The 18410-nt window shown below is 57.5% G+C and overlaps 1 protein-coding gene across 4 annotated transcripts in view; it reads right to left on the reverse strand.

The window, feature by feature from the left end:
- Nucleotides 1-17312, reverse strand: part of heatr4 (HEAT repeat containing 4) — an 80440-nt gene extending 63128 nt beyond the window's left edge. The window contains exons 1-2 of one of the 4 annotated variants that reach the window (XM_067991142.1): nt 17212-17312; nt 5859-6714 (exon numbers count right to left, since the gene is read on the reverse strand). In XM_067991142.1, coding sequence (XP_067847243.1) covers nt 5859-6703 — 845 coding nt within the window. In that variant the 5' untranslated portion in view covers nt 6704-6714; nt 17212-17312. Of the gene's footprint in view, nt 1-5858; nt 6715-10963; nt 11440-17211 lie in introns of those variants that run through there. The other 3 variants (XM_067991141.1, XM_067991143.1, XM_067991145.1) reach the window with 3 other exon arrangements.
- Between the last annotated feature and the right edge of the window lie 1098 nt (nt 17313-18410).

The following is an 18410-nucleotide window of genomic DNA, read 5'->3' on the forward strand; positions in this document are numbered from 1 at the left end:
GGGGAGGCCGCAAGGGGAGGGGAGGCCGCAAGGGGAGGGGGGGAGGGGAGGCCGCAAGGGGAGGGGGGGAGGGGAGGCCGCAAGGGGAGGGGGGGAGGGGAGGCCGCAAGGGGAGGGGGGGAGGGGAGGCCGCAAGGGGAGGGGGGGAGGGGGAGGCCGCAAGGAGAGGGGGGGAGGGGAGGCCGCAAGGAGAGGGGGGAGGGGAGGCCGCAAGGAGAGGGGGGGGGAGGGCAGGCCGCAAGGGGAGGGGGGGGGGGGGGAGGGCAGGCCGCAAGGGGAGGGGGGGAGGGCAGGCCGCAAGGGGAGGGGGGGGGAGGGCAGGCCGCAAGGGGAGGGGGGGGAGGGCAGGCCGCAAGGGGAGGGCGGGCCGCAAGGGGAGGGGGGGGGAGGGCAGGCCGCAAGGGGAGGGGGGGGGGGGGGGGCGGGCCGCATGGGGAGGGGGGGGGAGGGCGGGCCGCAAGGGGAGGGGGGGGGGAGGGCGGGCCGCAAGGGGAGGGGGGGGGAGGGCGGGCCGCAAGGGGAGGGGGGGGGAGGGCGGGCCGCAAGGGGAGGGGGGGGAGGGCGGGCCGCAAGGGGGGGGGGGGGGGAGGGCGGGCCGCAAGGGGAGGGGGGGTGGGCGGGCCGCAAGGGGAGGGGGGGGAGGGCGGGCCGCAAGGGGAGGGGGGAGGAGGGCGGGCCGCAAGGGGAGGGGGGAGAGGGCGGGCCGCAAGGGGAGGGGGGGCCGCAAGGGGAGGGGGGGGGAGGGGAGGCCGCAAGGGGAGGGGGGGGAGGGGAGGCCGCAAGGGGAGGGGGGGAGGGGAGGCCGCAAGGGGAGGGGGGAGGGGAGGCCGCAAGGGGAGGGGGGAGGGGAGGCCGCAAGGGGAGGGGGGAGGGGAGGCCGCAAGGGGAGGGGGGAGGGGAGGCCGCAAGGGGAGGGGGGGGAGGGGAGGCCGCAAGGGGAGGGGGAGGGGAGAGGGGAGGCCGAAAGGGGAGGGGGAGGGGAGAGGGGAGGCCGCAAGGGGAGGGGGAGGGGAGAGGGGAGGCCGCAAGGGGAGGGGGGAGGGGAGGCCGCAAGGGGAGGGGGGAGGGGAGGCCGCAAGGGGAGGGGGGAGGGGAGGCCGCAAGGGGAGGGGGGAGGGGAGGCCGCAAGGGGAGGGGGGAGGGGAGGCCGCAAGGGGAGGGGGGAGGGGAGGCCGCAAGGGGAGGGGGGAGGGGAGGAGGGGAGGCCGCAAGGGGAGGGGGGAGGGGAGGGGAGGCCGCAAGGGGAGGGGGGAGGGGAGGGGAGGCCGCAAGGGGAGGGGGGAGGGGAGGGGTGGCGGGGAGGGGAGGCCGCAAGGGGAGGGGGGGAGGGGAGGGGAGGCCGCAAGGGGAGGGGGAGGGGGAGCGCGCAAGGGGAGGGGGAGCACACAAGGGAGGTGATTGCAGGGGTGTGAGTTATGAGGAAAGACTGGAGAGACAGTCTGGAAAAGTGGCATCTGAGAGGTGAGTACAGAGCAGGTTAAATTGATCAGGGAATGGAAAAGGTAAACCCAGATATTACTTTAAATTAAATTGCCCGCTACCTCCTCCCTCCCATTGCATGAAAGGGTGGTGGAAACAGATTCAACAGTAACTTTCAAACGGGAATTGAATACATACTTGAAAAGATAACATTTGCAGGGTAATGGGAAAAAGCAGGGGAGTGGGACTAATTGGATAGCTCTTTCAAAGAGCTGGCACAGGCACGATGGGCCAAATGGCCTCCTTCTGTGCTGCAAGATTCTATGATTCTACTTCAAAAGTACTTAATTGGCTGTGAAGCCCTTTGGCATGTTCCGAGATGGTGAAAAGGGCTATACAAATGCAAGTTCCTTCCTTCTCTCCCTGGAAAGGTTTGAACTGCCTCTCAAGTATTAATACCTTTGAAGAAAACTGCTCACTTACAGCTCCTCAAAGTACAACTACAATGCCTTCCCCAGTCTCTGGGGGGTGGGGAAGGGGTGACCCTGGAGGAAGCCCTGCCTACTTACATGTGGCGGGTCGGGGGGGGAAGGAAGATTTTAGGGGAGGACTTATGGGGATAGGCCTCCCCCACCCCATTTGCATTAATTCTCCGCCACTACTGCCCAATATCAGGCAGTGATTTAGAGGGAAGTCGCCCAACCCCCGACCCATTCTCAACCAGTCCTTCCTGAGAGTTACTAACAGGCCTTGCATAGTTTAATGGGTACAGTACAGGATATCACCGGGTTGGAAAAAAACAGTGGAGAAGGCAAGAAAAGTAAGTGTAGAAGTGATTAGGTGACACCACGCTGGGGTTTCAAAAGCACCTGAGCCACATTGGTCCTGACACTTGGACCAAAAGGAGAGAAACATTCCATGTCTCAGACCAACATCCCATACCTGCCCAGGTCAAAATTCACAACACAACAACCTCTCCCCCACACACATAGGAACAGGAGGAGGCCATTCAGCCCCTCAAGCCTGTTCCACCATTCAATTAGGTCATAGCTGATCTGTACCTCAATCTGTACCCGACTTTGCTCCACATCCCTTGATACACACACCTAACAAAAATCTATTGATCTGTCTTGAAAACTCCAACTGACCCCCAGCATCCACAGCCTTTTGAGGGAGAGTTTTCCAGATTTCCACTACCCTTTGTGTGAAAAAGTACTTCCTGATTTCACTCCTATATGGCCAAGGTTTTATTTTAAGGCTATGCCCCCTTGTTCTGGATTCCCCCACCAGAGGAAATAGTTTCTCTCTATCTACCCTTTCGAATCCCTTTATCATTTTAAACACCTCAATCAGATCACCCCTCAACCTTCTGAACTCAAGGGAATATAAGCCTCGTCTATGCAACCTGTCCTCATAATTTAACCATTTTAATCCCGCTATCATTCTGATGAATCTGCGCTGTACCCCTCCAAGGCCAATATATCCTTCTTGAGGTGTGGTGCCCAGAACTGAACGCTTTACTCCAGATGGGGGGAGGTGGAGTATTGGTCCCCAGGTTGCCCGGCTCTCACACTGGCTGGGAGAGATGGTCAGTGGCGAGCTGAGCCCAAATGAAGGCCACACTCTGCCAGCTGACCACATACAGAGACCCTGGTGCTGGGCAAGTACAACCTACAGCATTCTGCAGGTCCAGCTGAAGGAAGGGAAGCACACAGTATATAGGGCAACCTAACTGACTGTAAGGAAGCAGGGTAAATGGTAGAACTACATTTTGGAAACTATTTAGGTTAGATCAAACATAGGATTAAAGACATTTGGGCAAGCTACAATCGCTAAGCTAAATTATTACTTATTATAAATCATTTGTTAGGCCCCAGCTGGAGTATTGCATCCAACAGGAAGGATGTCAAGGCCTTGGAGAGGATGCAGAGGAGATTTACTACAGTGGTACCAGGGATGAGGGGCCTATGTTATTTTTTTAAAAATTCGTTCATGGGATGTGGGCGTCGCTGGCATGGCCAGCATTTATTGCCCATCACTAATTACCCTTGAGAAGGTGGTGGTGAGCCGCCGCCTTGAACCGCTGCAGTCCATGTGGTGAAGGTTCTCCCACAGTGCTGTTAGGTAGGGAGGATTTTGACCCAGCGACGATGAAGGAACGGCGATATATTTCCAAGTCGGGATCGTGTGTGACTTGGAGGGGAACATGCAGGTGGTGTTGTTCCCATGTGCCTGCTGCTCTTGTCCTTCAAGGTGGTAGAGGTCGTGGGATTGGGAGGTGCTGTCGAAGAAGCCTTGGCGAGTTGCTGCAGTGCATCCTGTAGATGGTACACACTGCAGCCACGATGGGCCAGTGGTGAAGGGAGTGAATGTTTAGGGTGGTGGATGGGGTGCCAATCAAGTGGGCTGCTTTGTCCTGGATGGTGTTGAGCTTCTTGAGTGTTGCTGGAGCTGCACTCATCCAGGCAAGTGGAGAGTATTCCATCACACTCCTGACTTGTGCCTTGTAGGTGGTGGAAAGGCTTTGGGGAGTCAGGAGGTGAGTCACTCACCGCAGAATACCCAGCCTCTGACCTGCTCTTGTAGCCACAGTATTTATGTGGCTGGTCCAGTCAAGTTTCTGGTCAATGGTGACCCCCAGGACGTTGATGGTGGGGGATTCGGCGATGGTAATGCCGTTGAATGTCAAGGGGAGGTGGTTAGACTCTCTCTTGTTGGAGATGGTCATTGCCTGGCACGAATGTTACTTGCCACTTATCAGCCCAAGCCTGGATGTTGTCCAGGTCTTGCTGCATGCGGGCTCGGACTGCTTCATTATCTGAGGGGTTGCGAATGGAACCGAACACGATGCAATCATCAGCGAACGTCCCCATTTCTGACCTTATGATGGAGGGAAGGTCATTGGTGAAGCAGCTGAAGATGGTTGGACCTAGGACACTGCCCTGAGGAACTCCTGCAGCAATGTCCTGGGGCTGAGATGATTGGCCTCCAACAACCACTACCATCTTCCTTTGTGCTCGGTATGACTCCAGCCACTGCAGAGTTTTCCCCTGATTCCCATTGACTTCAATTTTACTAGGGCTCCTTGGTGCCACACTCGGTCAAATGCTGCCTTGATGTCAAGGGCAGTCACTCTCACCTCACCTCTGGAATTCAGCTCTTTTGTCCATGTTTGGACCAAGGCCGTAATGAGGTCTGGAGCCAAGTGGTCCTGGCGGAACCCAAACTAAGCATCGGTGAGCAGGTTATTGGTGAGTAAGTGCCGCTTGATAGCACTGTCGACGACACCTTCCATCACTTTGCTGATGATTGAGAGTAGACCGATGGGGCGGTAATTGGCCGGATTGGATTTGTCCTGCTTTTTGTGGACATGACATAGTTGAGCAATTTTCCACATTATCTGGTAGATGCCAGTGTTGAAGCTGTACTGGAACAGCTTGGCTAGAGGCGCAGCTAGTTCTGGAGCACAAGTCTTCAGCACTACAGCTGGGAAGTTGTAGGGGCCCATAGCCTTTGCTGTATCCAGCGCGCTCAGCCGTTTCTTGATATTACGTGGAGTGAATCGAATTGGTTGAAGACTGGCTTCTGTGATAGTGGGGATATCGGGAGGAGGCCAAGATGGATCATCCACTCGGCACTTCTGGCTGAAGATGGTAGCAAACACTTCAGCCTTGTCTTTTGCACTCACATGCTGGACTCTGCCATCATTGAGGATGGGGATGTTTACAGAGCCTCCTCCTCCCGTTAGTTGTTTAATTGTCCACCACCATTCACGACTGGATGTGGCAGGACTGCAGAGCTTTGATCTGATCCGTTGGTTGTGGAATCGCTTAGCTCTGTCTATAGCATGTTGCTTCCGCTGTTTAGCATGCATGTAGTCCTGTGTTGTAGCTTGACCAGGTTGGCACCTCATTTTTAGGTTCACCTGGTGCTGTGGAGAGATTGGAGAAGCTGGGATTGTTCTCCTTAGGGCAGAGAAGGTTAAGGGGAGATTTAATAGAGGTGTTCAAAATTATGAGAGATTTTGATAGAGTGAATAAGCAGAAACTGTTTCCAGTGGCAGGAGGGTCGGTAACCAGAGGACACAGATTTAAGATAATTGGCAAAAGAATCAGAGGGGAGATGAGGAGAATTTTTTTACGCAGCGAGTTGTTATGATCTGGAATGCACTGCCTGAAAGGGTGGAGGAAGCAAATCCAAAAGTAATTTTCAAAAGGGAATTGGATAAACATTTGAAAACGAAAAATATACAGGGCTATGGGGAAAGAGCAGGGGAGTGGGATTAATCGGATAGCTCTTTCAAGGAGCTGGCACAGGCAATGATAGACAAATGGCCTCCTTCTGTGCTGTAAGATTCTATGATCTCAATAAAGTCAACATGCAAACAATAAGGCATCTCCCTCGGATGCTCACACCCACTGCTATCGCAGTGCCAGTACCTGTAGTAGGCGGCCAGTGGAGTCTCGGTCACCTTCCTGATCACGGCCATGGTGGACTCCTGAGCTTTGATTTGGTGGTAGGTGCTGAAGTCGCTGGTGGTCATGGTCTCGTCCTGTACCAGGGCGTGGGCCCTGGCGGAGCCAAAGCGCTCCTGCAGGAGTCCGCGCAGCCTGAGGCGGGACGGGCCCCTGGGCGTCTGCTTTGTCACCAGCCACTGCGCCGTCCTCTTGCTCAGCTTCTTCATCAGGTACTCGTCCCAATGCTCCAGCTGCCGCTGCGGGCCCTGGGAGTCCTCGGGAGGGCCCGCGCTCTCCTCCGTCACCTCCGTCAGGAACGTTCGGGCCGTGGGACCGCTGCCCTCCGGTGAGGGCACTGCCGGCAGTGGCGGCTTGTGGCGGCCGCCAGCACCCGAGCTCCAATCAGAGTCGCCTGCGGTCAGCGCCCCCCGCTTGGGTTTCCAGCGTCGCGACACTCTATCTGATCGGCCGGGCTTGCTGGGCCGGTGAACTTTCACCTCTGGAGGCCTGACGACCTGGAAAGGGGCGAACACGCTCCTGCCATCCCGCCCCCTGAACGGGACCCGGTAGAAGGCCATGGATTCGACGACATCCTGGGAGAAGCTGATGTTCACAGCTGCGTTTTTAATGTACGCTTCGCGCAGCAACTTCCCCTGCCTGTGCTTGCAGAGGGGAACAACCACCTCCTTCAGAGGGAAGACTGACTTGCAGTTCGGGCTGGGGGCAGCTGCCCCCACTGTTGGGAGGTTCGAGGGATCAGTGGGAAACTCAGCTGCCACAGGACACAGGGAATTCTTCACACAGAATCCAACTTTCAAACTATGCATCGCTGTGGGCCCTGTAGATGGAGAGAGAATAACAATCGTAAGAGAGCCCACAGCGAGTGAACTCTGACCTCAGTCCGTCCACAGAGAGCGAACTCTGACCTCAGTCCGTCCACAGAGAGCGAACTCTCTCTTCCTCTCTCCAACAATCAGTCTCTGCCTCTCTCTGACCCGTTCATCTCTCTCTTCCTCTATCCCCTCCCTCTGCCTCTCATTCTCTCTCTCTGGCTCTATATCTTTCTCTCTCTCGCTCTCATTCTCATTCTCCCTTGGTCCGCCTTTCTCTCTGCCCACCTCTCTCCCCCGCTCAGTCCGCCTTTCTCTCTGCCCACCTCTCTCCCCCGCTCAGTCCGTCTCTCTCTGCCCACCTCTCTCCCCCGCTCAGTCCGTCTCTCTCTGCCCACCTCTCTCCCCCGCTCAGTCCGTCTCTCTCTCCCCCTCCATCCCTCCCCTCCCCGTCCGCCCCTCTCTGTCTGCCCCTCCCTCACTGTCTGCCCCTCCCTCTCTGTCTGCCCCTCCCTCTCGCTCCCTCTCTCTGTCTGTCGCCCCTCTCGCTCCCTCTCTCTGTCTGTCGCCCCTCTCTGTCATAAGAACATAAGAAATAGGAGGTGTAGACCATCAGGCCCCTGCTCCGACATTCAACAAGATCATGGCTGATCTTCTACCTCAACACCATTTTCCTGCACTATTCCCATATCCCTTGATGCCTTTAATATCTAGAAATCTATCGATCTCTGTTTTGAATATACTCAATGACTGAGCCTCCACAGCCCTCTGGGTGAGAGAATTCCAAAGACTCACCACCCTTTGAGTCAAGAAATTTCTCCTCAGCTCAGTCCTAAATGGCTACCCTTTATCCTGAGACTGTGACCCCTGGTTCTAGACTCCCCAGCCAAGGGAAACATCCTCCCTGCATCGACCCTGTCGAGCCCTGTAAGAATTTTGAATGTTTCAATGAGATCACCTCTCATTCTTCTAAACTCTGGAGAATACAGGCCTAGTCTACTCAATCTCTCCTCATACGACAATCCCGCCATCCCAGGAATATAGAGAAAAAAACAAGTCAGCTTGGAAGACAGGGCAAATATGTGAGGGCAAGGCTGGATGGCATCTATTTTAATGCAAGGAGTCTTGCGAATAAGGTGGATGAACTGAAGGTGTTGATAAACACATGGGAGTATGATATTGTTGCTGTCACAGAGACATGGTTGAGGGAGGGGCAAGACTGGCAGCTCAATATTCCGGGGTACAGAATCTTCAGGCGAGACAGAGGGGGAGGTATAAGAGGAGGGGGAGTCGCAATATTAATTAAAGAATCAATTACTGCCATAAGGAGGGATGATATATTAGCAGGTTCCTCTAATGAGGCCATATGGGTGGAGCTTAAAAACAAAAAGGGGGCAAGCACTTTGATGGGAGTGTACTATATGCCCCCAAACAGTCAAGGGGAGATAGAGGAACAGATATGTAGGCAAATCTCAGAAAATTGTGCAAATAATAGGGTAATAATAGTGGGGGATTTCAACTTCCCCAATATTAACTGGGATACTCAGAGTGCAAAAAGGCTTAGAGGGTACAAAATTCTTAACATGCATCCAGGAGAGCTTTTTGAGCCAGCATGTAGAAAGTCCTACAAGAGAGGGGGCGGAACTGGACCTAATTCTAGGGAATGTGGCCGGCCAAGTGGAAGAAGTGCTAGTAGGTGAGCACTTTGGTGACAGTGACCATAATTCAGTGAGATTTAAGGTAGTCATGGAAAAGGACAGGGAGGGGCCGGAAATAAAGGTTCTAAATTGGGGGAAGGCCGATTTTAATAGGATAAGGCAGGATCTGGCCAAAATGGACTGGGATCAGCTGCTTGTAGGAAAATCCGCATCGGAGCAATGGGAGTCTTTCAGAAGGGAGATTGAGACCATACAATGGCAGCATGTTCCCGTAAAGGTCAAGGGTGGTTCCAAGAACTCCAGGGAACCTTGGATGTCAGGGGATATACGAGAATGGATTAGGAAAAAAAGGAGGGCTTTTGGCAGATACAAAAGGCTAAGGACGGAGGAAGCCCAAGAGGAGGACAAAAAGTGCAGGGGGATACTTAAAAAAGAAATTAGGAGATCAAGGAGGGGCCATGAAATAACACTGGCGAGCAAAATAAAGGAAAATCCTAAGATGTTTTGTAAGTATATTAAGGGTAAGAGGATGACTAGGGAAAAAATAGGGCCCATTAGGGACAAAAATGGCAATCTGTGTGTGGAGTCGGCAGATGCAGGAGGGGTTCGAAATGAATTTTTTGCATCTGTTTTCACTATGGAGAAGGACGATGTCGACATAGAAATACGGCAGGGGGACTGTGATATACTCGAACATATTAACATCGAGCGGGAGGAGGTATTAGCAGTTTTAGCAGGCCTAAAAATGGATAAATCGCCAGGCCCAGACGAAATGTATCCCAGGCTACTGTGTGAGGCAAAGGAGGAGATTGCGGGGGCTCTAACACATATATTCAGAACCTCTCTGGCCACAGGGGATGTGCCAGAGGACTGGAGAACCGCTAATGTAGTACCATTATTCAAGAAGGGGAGTAGGGAAAAACTGGGGAACTACAGGCCAGTGAGCCTAACATCAGTGGTAGGAAAATTATTGGAAAAAATTCTGAAGGACAAAATTAGTCTCCACTTGGAGAAGCAAGGATTAATCAGGGATAGTCAACATGGCTTTGTCAAGGGAAGATCATGTCTGACTAATTTGATTGAATTTTTTGAGGGGGTGACTCGGCGCGTGGATGAGGGTAACGCAGTGGATGTGGTATACATGGATTTCAGTAAGGCCTTCGATAAAGTCCCCCACAGGAGACTGGTCAAGAAGGTACGAGCCCATGGAATCCAGGGTGCCTTGGCACTTTGGATACAAAACTGGCTTAGTGGCAGAAGGCAGAGGGTGATGGTCGAAGGTTGTTTTTGTGACTGGAAGCCTGTGGCCAGTGGGGTACCACAGGGATCGGTGCTGGGTCCCTTGCTGTTTGTGGTCTACTTTAACGACTTGGATATGAATGTAAAAGGTATGATCAGTAAGTTCGCTGATGATACAAAAATTGGTAGGGTGGTAAATAGCGAGGAGGATAGCCTCAGTCTGCAGGACGATATAGATGGGTTGGTCAGATGGGCGGAACAGTGGCAAATGGAATTTAACCCGGAAAAGTGCGAGGTGATGCACTTTGGAGGGACTAACAAGGCAAGGGAATATACAATGAATGGGAAGACCCTAGGCAAGACAGAGGGTCAGAGGGATCTTGGTGTGCAAGTTCACAGATCCCTGAAGGCGGCGGAACAGGTAGATAAGGTGGTAAAGAAGGCATATGGGATACTTGCCTTTATTAGCCGAGGCATAGAATATAAGAGCAAGGAGGTTATGATGGAGCTGTATAAAACACTGGTTAGGCCACAGCTGGAGTACTGTGTGCAGTTCTGGTCGCCACACTACAGGAAGGATGTGATCGCTTTGGAGAGGGTGCAGAGGAGATTCACCAGGATGTTACCAGGGCTGGAGCGCTTCAGCTATGAAGAGAGACTGGGAAGATTGGGTTTGTTTTCCTTGGAGCAGAGGAGGCTGAGGGGGGACATGATTGAGGTGTACAAAATTATGAGGGGCACAGATAGGATGGATACTAAGGAGCTTTTTCCCTTCGTTGAGGGTTCTATAACAAGGGGACATAGATTCAAGGTAAAAGGCGGGAGGTTTAGAGGGGATTTGAGAAAGAACTTTTTCACCCAGAGGGTGGTTGGAGTCTGGAACTCACTGCCTGAAAGGGTTGTGGAGGCAGGAACCCTCACAACATTCAAGAAGCATTTGGATGAGCACTTGAAATGCCATAGCATACAAGGCTACGGACCAAATGCTGGAATATGGGATTAGAGTAGACAGGGCTTGATGGCCGGCGCGGACACGATGGGCCGAAGGGCCTCTATCCGTGCTGTATAACTCTATGACTCTATGAATCGGTCTGGTGAACCTTTGCTCCCTCTATGTCAACTATATCCTTTCTTAGGTAAGGAGTCCAAAATTGTACACAATACTCCAGGTTCCGTCTCACCAAGGCCCTATATAATTGCAGTAAGACATCTTTACTCCTGTACTCAAATCCTCTTGTAATAAAGGCCAACATGCCATTTGCTTTCCTAATTGCTTGCTGCACCTGCAGGTTAGCTTTCAGTGACTCATGTACAAGGACACCCAGGTCCCTTTGAACATCAACATTTCCCAATATCTTACCATTTAAAAAATACTCTGCATTTGTTTTTCCTACCAAAGTGGATAACTTCACATTTTTCCACATTATATTCCATCTGCCATGTTCTTGCCCACTTACTTAGCCTGTCTATATCCCCTTGAAGCCTCTTTGCATCCTCCTCACATTTCCACCTAGTTTTATGTCACCAACAAACTTGGAAATATTACATTTGGTCCCCTCATCCAAATCATGAATATAGATTGTGAATAGCTGGGGCCCAAGCACCAATCCCTGCGGTACCCCACTCGTCACAGGCGGCCAACCTGAAAAAGACACGTTTATTCCGACTCTCTGTTTTCTGTCCATCAACCAATTCTCAATCCATGCCAGTATATTACCCCCAATTCCATGTGCTCTAACTTTATTCACCAACCTCCTGTGTGGGACCTTATCGAAAGCCTTCTGAAAATCCAAATACACCACATTCATTGGTTCCCCCTTATCTATTCTACTAGTCACATCCTCAAGGAACTCCAATAGGTTTGTCAAACATGATTTCCCTTTCATAAATCCATGTTGACTCACCCGCACTCCCCCCCGCCCCCCACCAACTCTCCCTCGCTCGATCATCACCCGCACTCCCCCCCCGCCCCCCCCCCAACTCTCCCTCGCTCGGTCATCACCCGCACTCCCCCCCCGCCCCCCCCCAACTCTCCCTCGCTCGGTCATCACCCGCACTCCCACCCCCCCAACTCTCCCTCGCTCGGTCATCACCCGCACTCCCCCCCCGCCCCCCACCAACTCTCCCTCGCTCGATCATCACCCGCACTCCCCCCCCGCCCCCCCCCAACTCTCCCTCGCTCGGTCATCACCCGCACTCCCCCCCCCCCAACTCTCCCTCGCTCGGTCATCACCCGCACTCCCCCCCCCCCCCAACTCTCCCTCGCTCGATCATCACCCCCCGCCCCAACTCTCCCTCGCTCGATCATCACCCGCACTCCCGCCCCCCCCGACTCTCCCTCGCTCGATCATCATCCGCACTCCCCCCGCCCCCCCCCAACTCTCCCTCGCTCGATCATCACCCGCACTCCCGCCCCCCCCGACTCTCCCTCGCTCGATCATCATCCGCACTCCCCCCCCCCCCCCAACTCTCCCTCGCTCGATCATCACCCGCACTCCCACCCCCCCCAACTCTCCCTCGCTCGATCATCACCCGCACTCCCCCCCCCCCCCAACTCTCCCTCGCTCGATCATCACCCGCACTCCCCCCCCCCCCAACTCTCCCTCGCTCGATCATCACCCGCACTCCCCCCCCCCCCCCAACTCTCCCTCGCTCATCACCCGCACTCCCCCCCCCCCACAACTCTCCCTCGCTCGGTCATCACCCGCACTCCCCCCCCCCCAACTCTCCCTCGCTCGATCATCACCCGCACTCCCCTCCCCCCCGCAACTCTCCCTCGCTCGATCATCACCCGCACTCCCCCCCCCCCCAACTCTCCCTCGCTCGATCATCACCCGCACTCCCCCCCCCCCCCCAACTCTCCCTCGCTCGATCATCACCCGCACTCCCCCCCCCCCCCAACTCTCCCTCGCTCGATCATCACCCGCACTCCCCCCCCCCCAACTCTCCCTCGCTCGATCATCACCCGCACTCCCCCCCCCCCCCCAACTCTCCCTCGCTCGATCATCACCCGCACTCCCCCCCCCCCCCCAACTCTCCCTCGCTCGATCATCACCCGCACTCCCCCCCCCCCCAACTCTCCCTCGCTCGATCATCACCCGCACTCCACCCCCCCCCCCCCAACTCTCCCTCGCTCGATCATCACCCGCACTCCCCCCCCCCCAACTCTCCCTCGCTCGATCATCACCCGCACTCCCCCCCCCCCCAACTCTCCCTCGCTCGATCATCACCCGCACTCCCCCCGCCCCCCCCCAACTCTCCCTCGCTCGATCATCACCCGCACTCCCCCCCCCCAACTCTCCCTCGCTCGATCATCACCCGCACTCCCCCCCCCCCCCAACTCTCCCTCGCTCGATCATCACCCGCACTCCCCCCCCCCCCCCAACTCTCCCTCGCTCGATCATCACCCGCACTCCCCCCCCCCAACTCTCCCTCGCTCGATCATCACCCGCACTCCCCCCCCCCCCCCAACTCTCCCTCGCTCGATCATCACCCGCACTCCCCCCCCCCCCAACTCTCCCTCGCTCGATCATCACCCGCACTCCCCCCCCCCCCCCCCAACTCTCCCTCGCTCGGTCATCACCCGCACTCCCCCCGCCCCCCACCAACTCTCCCTCGCTCGATCATCACCCCCCCCCCCCAACTCTCCCTCGCTCGATCATCACCCGCACTCCCCCCCCCCCCCCAACTCTCCCTCGCTCGATCATCACCCGCACTCCCCCCCCCCCCCAACTCTCCCTCGCTCGATCATCACCCGCACTCCCCCCCCCCCCAACTCTCCATCGCTCGATCATCACCCGCACTCCCCCCCCCCCCCAACTCTCCCTCGCTCAATCATCACCCGCACTCCCCCCCACCCCCAACTCTCCCTCGCTCGATCATCACCCGCACTCCCCCCGCCCCCCCCCAACTCTCCCTCGCTCGATCATCACCCGCACTCCCCCCACCCCCCCCCCAACTCTCCCTCGCTCGATCATCACCCGCACTCCCCCCCCCCCAACTCTCCCTCGCTCGATCATCACCCGCACTCCCCCCCCCCCCAACTCTCCCTCGCTCGATCATCACCCGCACTCCCCCCCCCCCAACTCTCCCTCGCTCGATCATCACCCGCACTCCCCCCCCCCCCCCAACTCTCCCTCGCTCGATCATCACCCGCACTCCCCCCCCCCCCAACTCTCCCTCGCTCGATCATCACCCACACTCCCCCCCCCCCCCAACTCTCCCTCGCTCGATCATCACCCCCACTCCCCCCCCCCCCCAACTCTCCCTCGCTCGATCATCACCCGCACTCCCCCCCCCCCAACTCTCCCTCGCTCGATCATCACCCGCACTCCCCCCCCCCCCCAACTCTCCCTCGCTCGATCATCACCCACACTCCCCCCCCCCCGCCAACTCTCCCTCGCTCGATCATCACCCGCACTCCCCCCCCCCCCCCAACTCTCCCTCGCTCGATCATCACCCGCACTCCCCCCCCCCCCAACTCTCCCTCGCTCGATCATCACCCGCACTCCCCCCCCCCAACTCTCCCTCGCTCGATCATCACCCGCACTCCCCCCCCCCCCAACTCTCCCTCGCTCGATCATCACCCGCACTCCCCCCGCCCCCCCAACTCTCCCTCGCTCGATCATCACCCCCACTCCCCCCCCCCCCCAACTCTCCCTCGCTCGATCATCACCCGCACTCCCCCCCCCCCAACTCTCCCTCGCTCGATCATCACCCGCACTCCCCCCCCCCCCCCCAACTCTCCCTCGCTCGATCATCACCCGCACTCCCCCCACCCCCCCCAACTCTCCCTCGCTCGATCATCACCCGCACTCCCCCCCCCCCCCAACTCTCTCTCGCTCGGATCATCACCCGCACTCCCCCCCGCCCCCCACCAACTCTCCCTCGCTCGATCATCACCCCCTCCCCCCCCAACTCTCCCTCGCTCGATCATCACCCGCACTCCCCCCCCCCCCAACTCTCCCTCGCTCGATCATCACCCGCACTCCCCCCCCCCCCCAACTCTCCCTCGCTCGATCATCACCCGCACTCCCCCCCCCCCCAACTCTCCCTCGCTCGATCATCACCCGCACTCCCCCCCCCCCCCCAACTCTCCCTCGCTCGATCATCACCCGCACTCCCCCCCCCCCAACTCTCCCTCGCTCGATCATCACCCGCACTCCCCCCCCCCCCCAACTCTCCCTCGCTCGATCATCACCCGCACTCCCCCCCCCCCCCCCCCAACTCTCCCTCGCTCGATCATCACCCGCACTCCCCCCCCCCCAACTCTCCCTCGCTCGATCATCACCCGCACTCCCCCCCCCCAACTCTCCCTCGCTCGATCATCACCCGCACTCCCCCCCCCCCCCAACTCTCCCTCGCTCGATCATTACCCGCACTCCCCCCCCCCCCAACTCTCCCTCGCTCGATCATCACCCGCACTCCCCCCCCCCCCCAACTCTCCCTCGCTCGATCATCACCCGCACTCCCCCCCCCCCCCAACTCTCCCTCGCTCGATCATCACCCGCACTCCCCCCCCCCCCCCAACTCTCCCTCGCTCGATCATCACCCGCACTCCCCCCCACCCCCAACTCTCCCTCGCTCGATCATCACCCGCACTCCCCCCCCCCCCCAACTCTCCCTCGCTCGATCATCACCTGCACTCCCCCCCCCCCCCAACTCTCCCTCGCTCGATCATCACCCGCACTCCCCCCCCCCCAACTCTCCCTCGCTCGATCATCACCCGCACTCCCCCCCCCCCCAACTCTCCCTCGCTCGATCATCACCCGCACTCCCCCCGCCCCCCCCCAACTCTCCCTCGCTCGATCATCACCCGCACTCCCCCCCCCCAACTCTCCCTCGCTCGATCATCACCCGCACTCCCCCCCCCCCCCCAACTCTCCCTCGCTCAATCATCACCCGCACTCCCCCCCCCCCCAACTCTCCCTCGCTCGATCATCACCCGCACTCCCCCCCCCCCCCAACTCTCCCTCGCTCGATCATCACCCGCACTCCCCCCGCCCCCCCCCAACTCTCCCTCGCTCGATCATCACCCGCACTCCCCCCCCCCCCCCCAACTCTCCCTCGCTCGATCATCACCCGCACTCCCCCCCCCCCCCAACTCTCCCTCGCTCGATCATCACCCGCACTCCCCCCCCCCCAACTCTCCCTCGCTCGATCATCACCCGCACTCCCCCCCCCCCCCAACTCTCCCTCGCTCGATCATCACCCGCACTCCCCCCCCCCCAACTCTCCCTCGCTCGATCATCACCCGCACTACCCCCCCCCCCCAACTCTCCCTCGCTCGATCATCACCCGCACTCCCCCCCCCCCAACTCTCCCTCGCTCGATCATCACCCGCACTCCCCCCGCCCCCCCCCAACTCTCCCTCGCTCGATCATCACCCGCACTCCCCCCGCCCCCCCCCAACTCTCCCTCGCTCGATCATCACCCGCACTCCCCCCCCCCCCCAACTCTCCCTCGCTCGATCATCACCCACACTCCCCCCCCCCCCCAACTCTCCCTCGCTCGATCATCACCCGCACTACCCCCCCCCCCAACTCTCCCTCGCTCGATCATCACCCGCACTCCCCCCCCCCAACTCTCCCTCGCTCGATCATCACCCGCACTCCCCCCCCCCCAACTCTCCCTCGCTCGATCATCACCCGCACTACCCCCCCCCCCCAACTCTCCCTCGCTCGATCATCACCCGCACTCCCCCCCCCCCAACTCTCCCTCGCTCGATCATCACCCGCACTCCCCCCCCCCCCCCCAACTCTCCCTCGCTCGATCATCACCCGCACTCCCCCCACCACCCCCAACTCTCCCTCGCTCGATCATCACCCGCACTCCCCCCCCCCCCCCAACTCTCCCTCGCTCGATCATCACCCGCACTCCCCCCCCCCCCCAACTCTCCCTCGCTCGATCATCACCCGCACTCCCCCCCCCCCCCAACTCTCCCTCGCTCGATCATCACCCGCACTCCCCCCCCCCCAACTCTCCCTCGCTCGGTCATCACCCGCACTCCCCCCCGCCCCCCACCAACTCTCCCTCGCTCGATCATCACCCGCACTCCCCCCCCGCCCCAACTCTCCCTCGCTCGATCATCACCCGCACTCCCCCCCCCCCCAACTCTCCCTCGCTCGATCATCACCCGCACTCCCCCCCCCCAACTCTCCCTCGCTCGATCATCACCCGCACTCCCCCCCCCTCAACTCTCCCTCGCTCGATCATCACCCGCACTCCCCCCCCCCCCAACTCTCCCTCGCTCGATCATCACCCGCACTCCCCCCCCCCCCAACTCTCCCTCGCTCGATCATCACCCGCACTCCACCCCCCCCCCAACTCTCCCTCGCTCGATCATCACCCGCACTCCCCCCCCCCCAACTCTCCCTCGCTCGATCATCACCCGCACTCCCCCCCCCCTCAACTCTCCCTCGCTCGATCATCACCCGCACTCCCCCCCGCCCCCCCCCAACTCTCCCTCGCTCGATCATCACCCGCACTCCCCCCGCCCCCCCCCAACTCTCCCTCGCTCGATCATCACCCGCACTCCCCCCCGCCCCTGTCTGCCCGCCCGCCGCCCAACCTCCCTCGCTCTGTCTGCCCCTCCCTCCATCTCGTTACCTGGGCCCCTCGGTCCAAAAGCCGTTGCAGTCCGTGAATCGGGAACGTTCCTGCTCGACCGCGTCTCCGGGGGAACCGAACCAGCACACAATCCGCGAGCGTTACCAGGCAACGGCTTCCGAGCAGCTGAAACCGCTCCTTCCCCAACACACCCAGTGTCCCCATTATATAACATTGTATTCTAGACAGTAAATTACCAACACACCCAGTGTCCCCATTATATCACATTGTATTATAGACAGTCAATCCCCAACACACCCAGTGTCCCCATTATATAACATTGTATTCTAGACAGTAAATTACCAACACACCCAGTGTCCCCATTATATCACATTGTATTATAGACAGTCAATCCCCAACACACCCAGTGTCCCCATTATATAACATTGTATTATAGACAGTCAATCCCCAACACACCCAGTGTCCCCATTATATATCATTGTATTATAGACAGTCAATCCCCAACACACCCAGTGTCCCCATTATATAACATTGTATTATAGACAGTCAATCCCCAACACACCCAGTGTCCCCATTATATAACATTGTATTATAGACAGTAAATCACCAACACACCCAGTGTCCCCATTATATAACATTGTATTATAGACAGTAAATCACCAACACACCCAGTGTCCCCATTATATAACATTGTATTATAGACAGTAAATCACCAACACACCCAGTGTCCCCATTATATAACATTGTATTATAGACAGTAAATCACCAACACACCCAGTGTCCCCATTATATAACATTGTATTATAGACAGTAAATCACCAACACACCCAGTGTCCCCATTATATAACATTGTATTATAGACAGTAAATTACCAACACACCCAGTGTCCCCATTATATCACATTGTATTATAGACAGTAAATCACCAACACACCCAGTGTCCCCATTATATAACATTGTATTATAGACAGTAAATTACCAACATACCCAGTATCCCCATTATATAACATTGTATTATAGACAGTAAATCACCAACACACCCAGTGTCCCCATTATATAACATTGTATTATAGACAGTAAATTACCAACACACCCAGTGTCCCCATTATATCACATTGTATTATCGACAGTAAATCACCAACACACCCAGTGTCCCCATTATATCACATTGTATTATAGACAGTAAATTACCAACATACCCAGTGTCCCCATTATATCACATTGTATTATAGACAGTAA

Source organism: Heptranchias perlo, chromosome 10 (assembly GCF_035084215.1).
Source record: "Heptranchias perlo isolate sHepPer1 chromosome 10, sHepPer1.hap1, whole genome shotgun sequence".
Classification (NCBI taxonomy): domain Eukaryota; kingdom Metazoa; phylum Chordata; class Chondrichthyes; order Hexanchiformes; family Hexanchidae; genus Heptranchias; species Heptranchias perlo.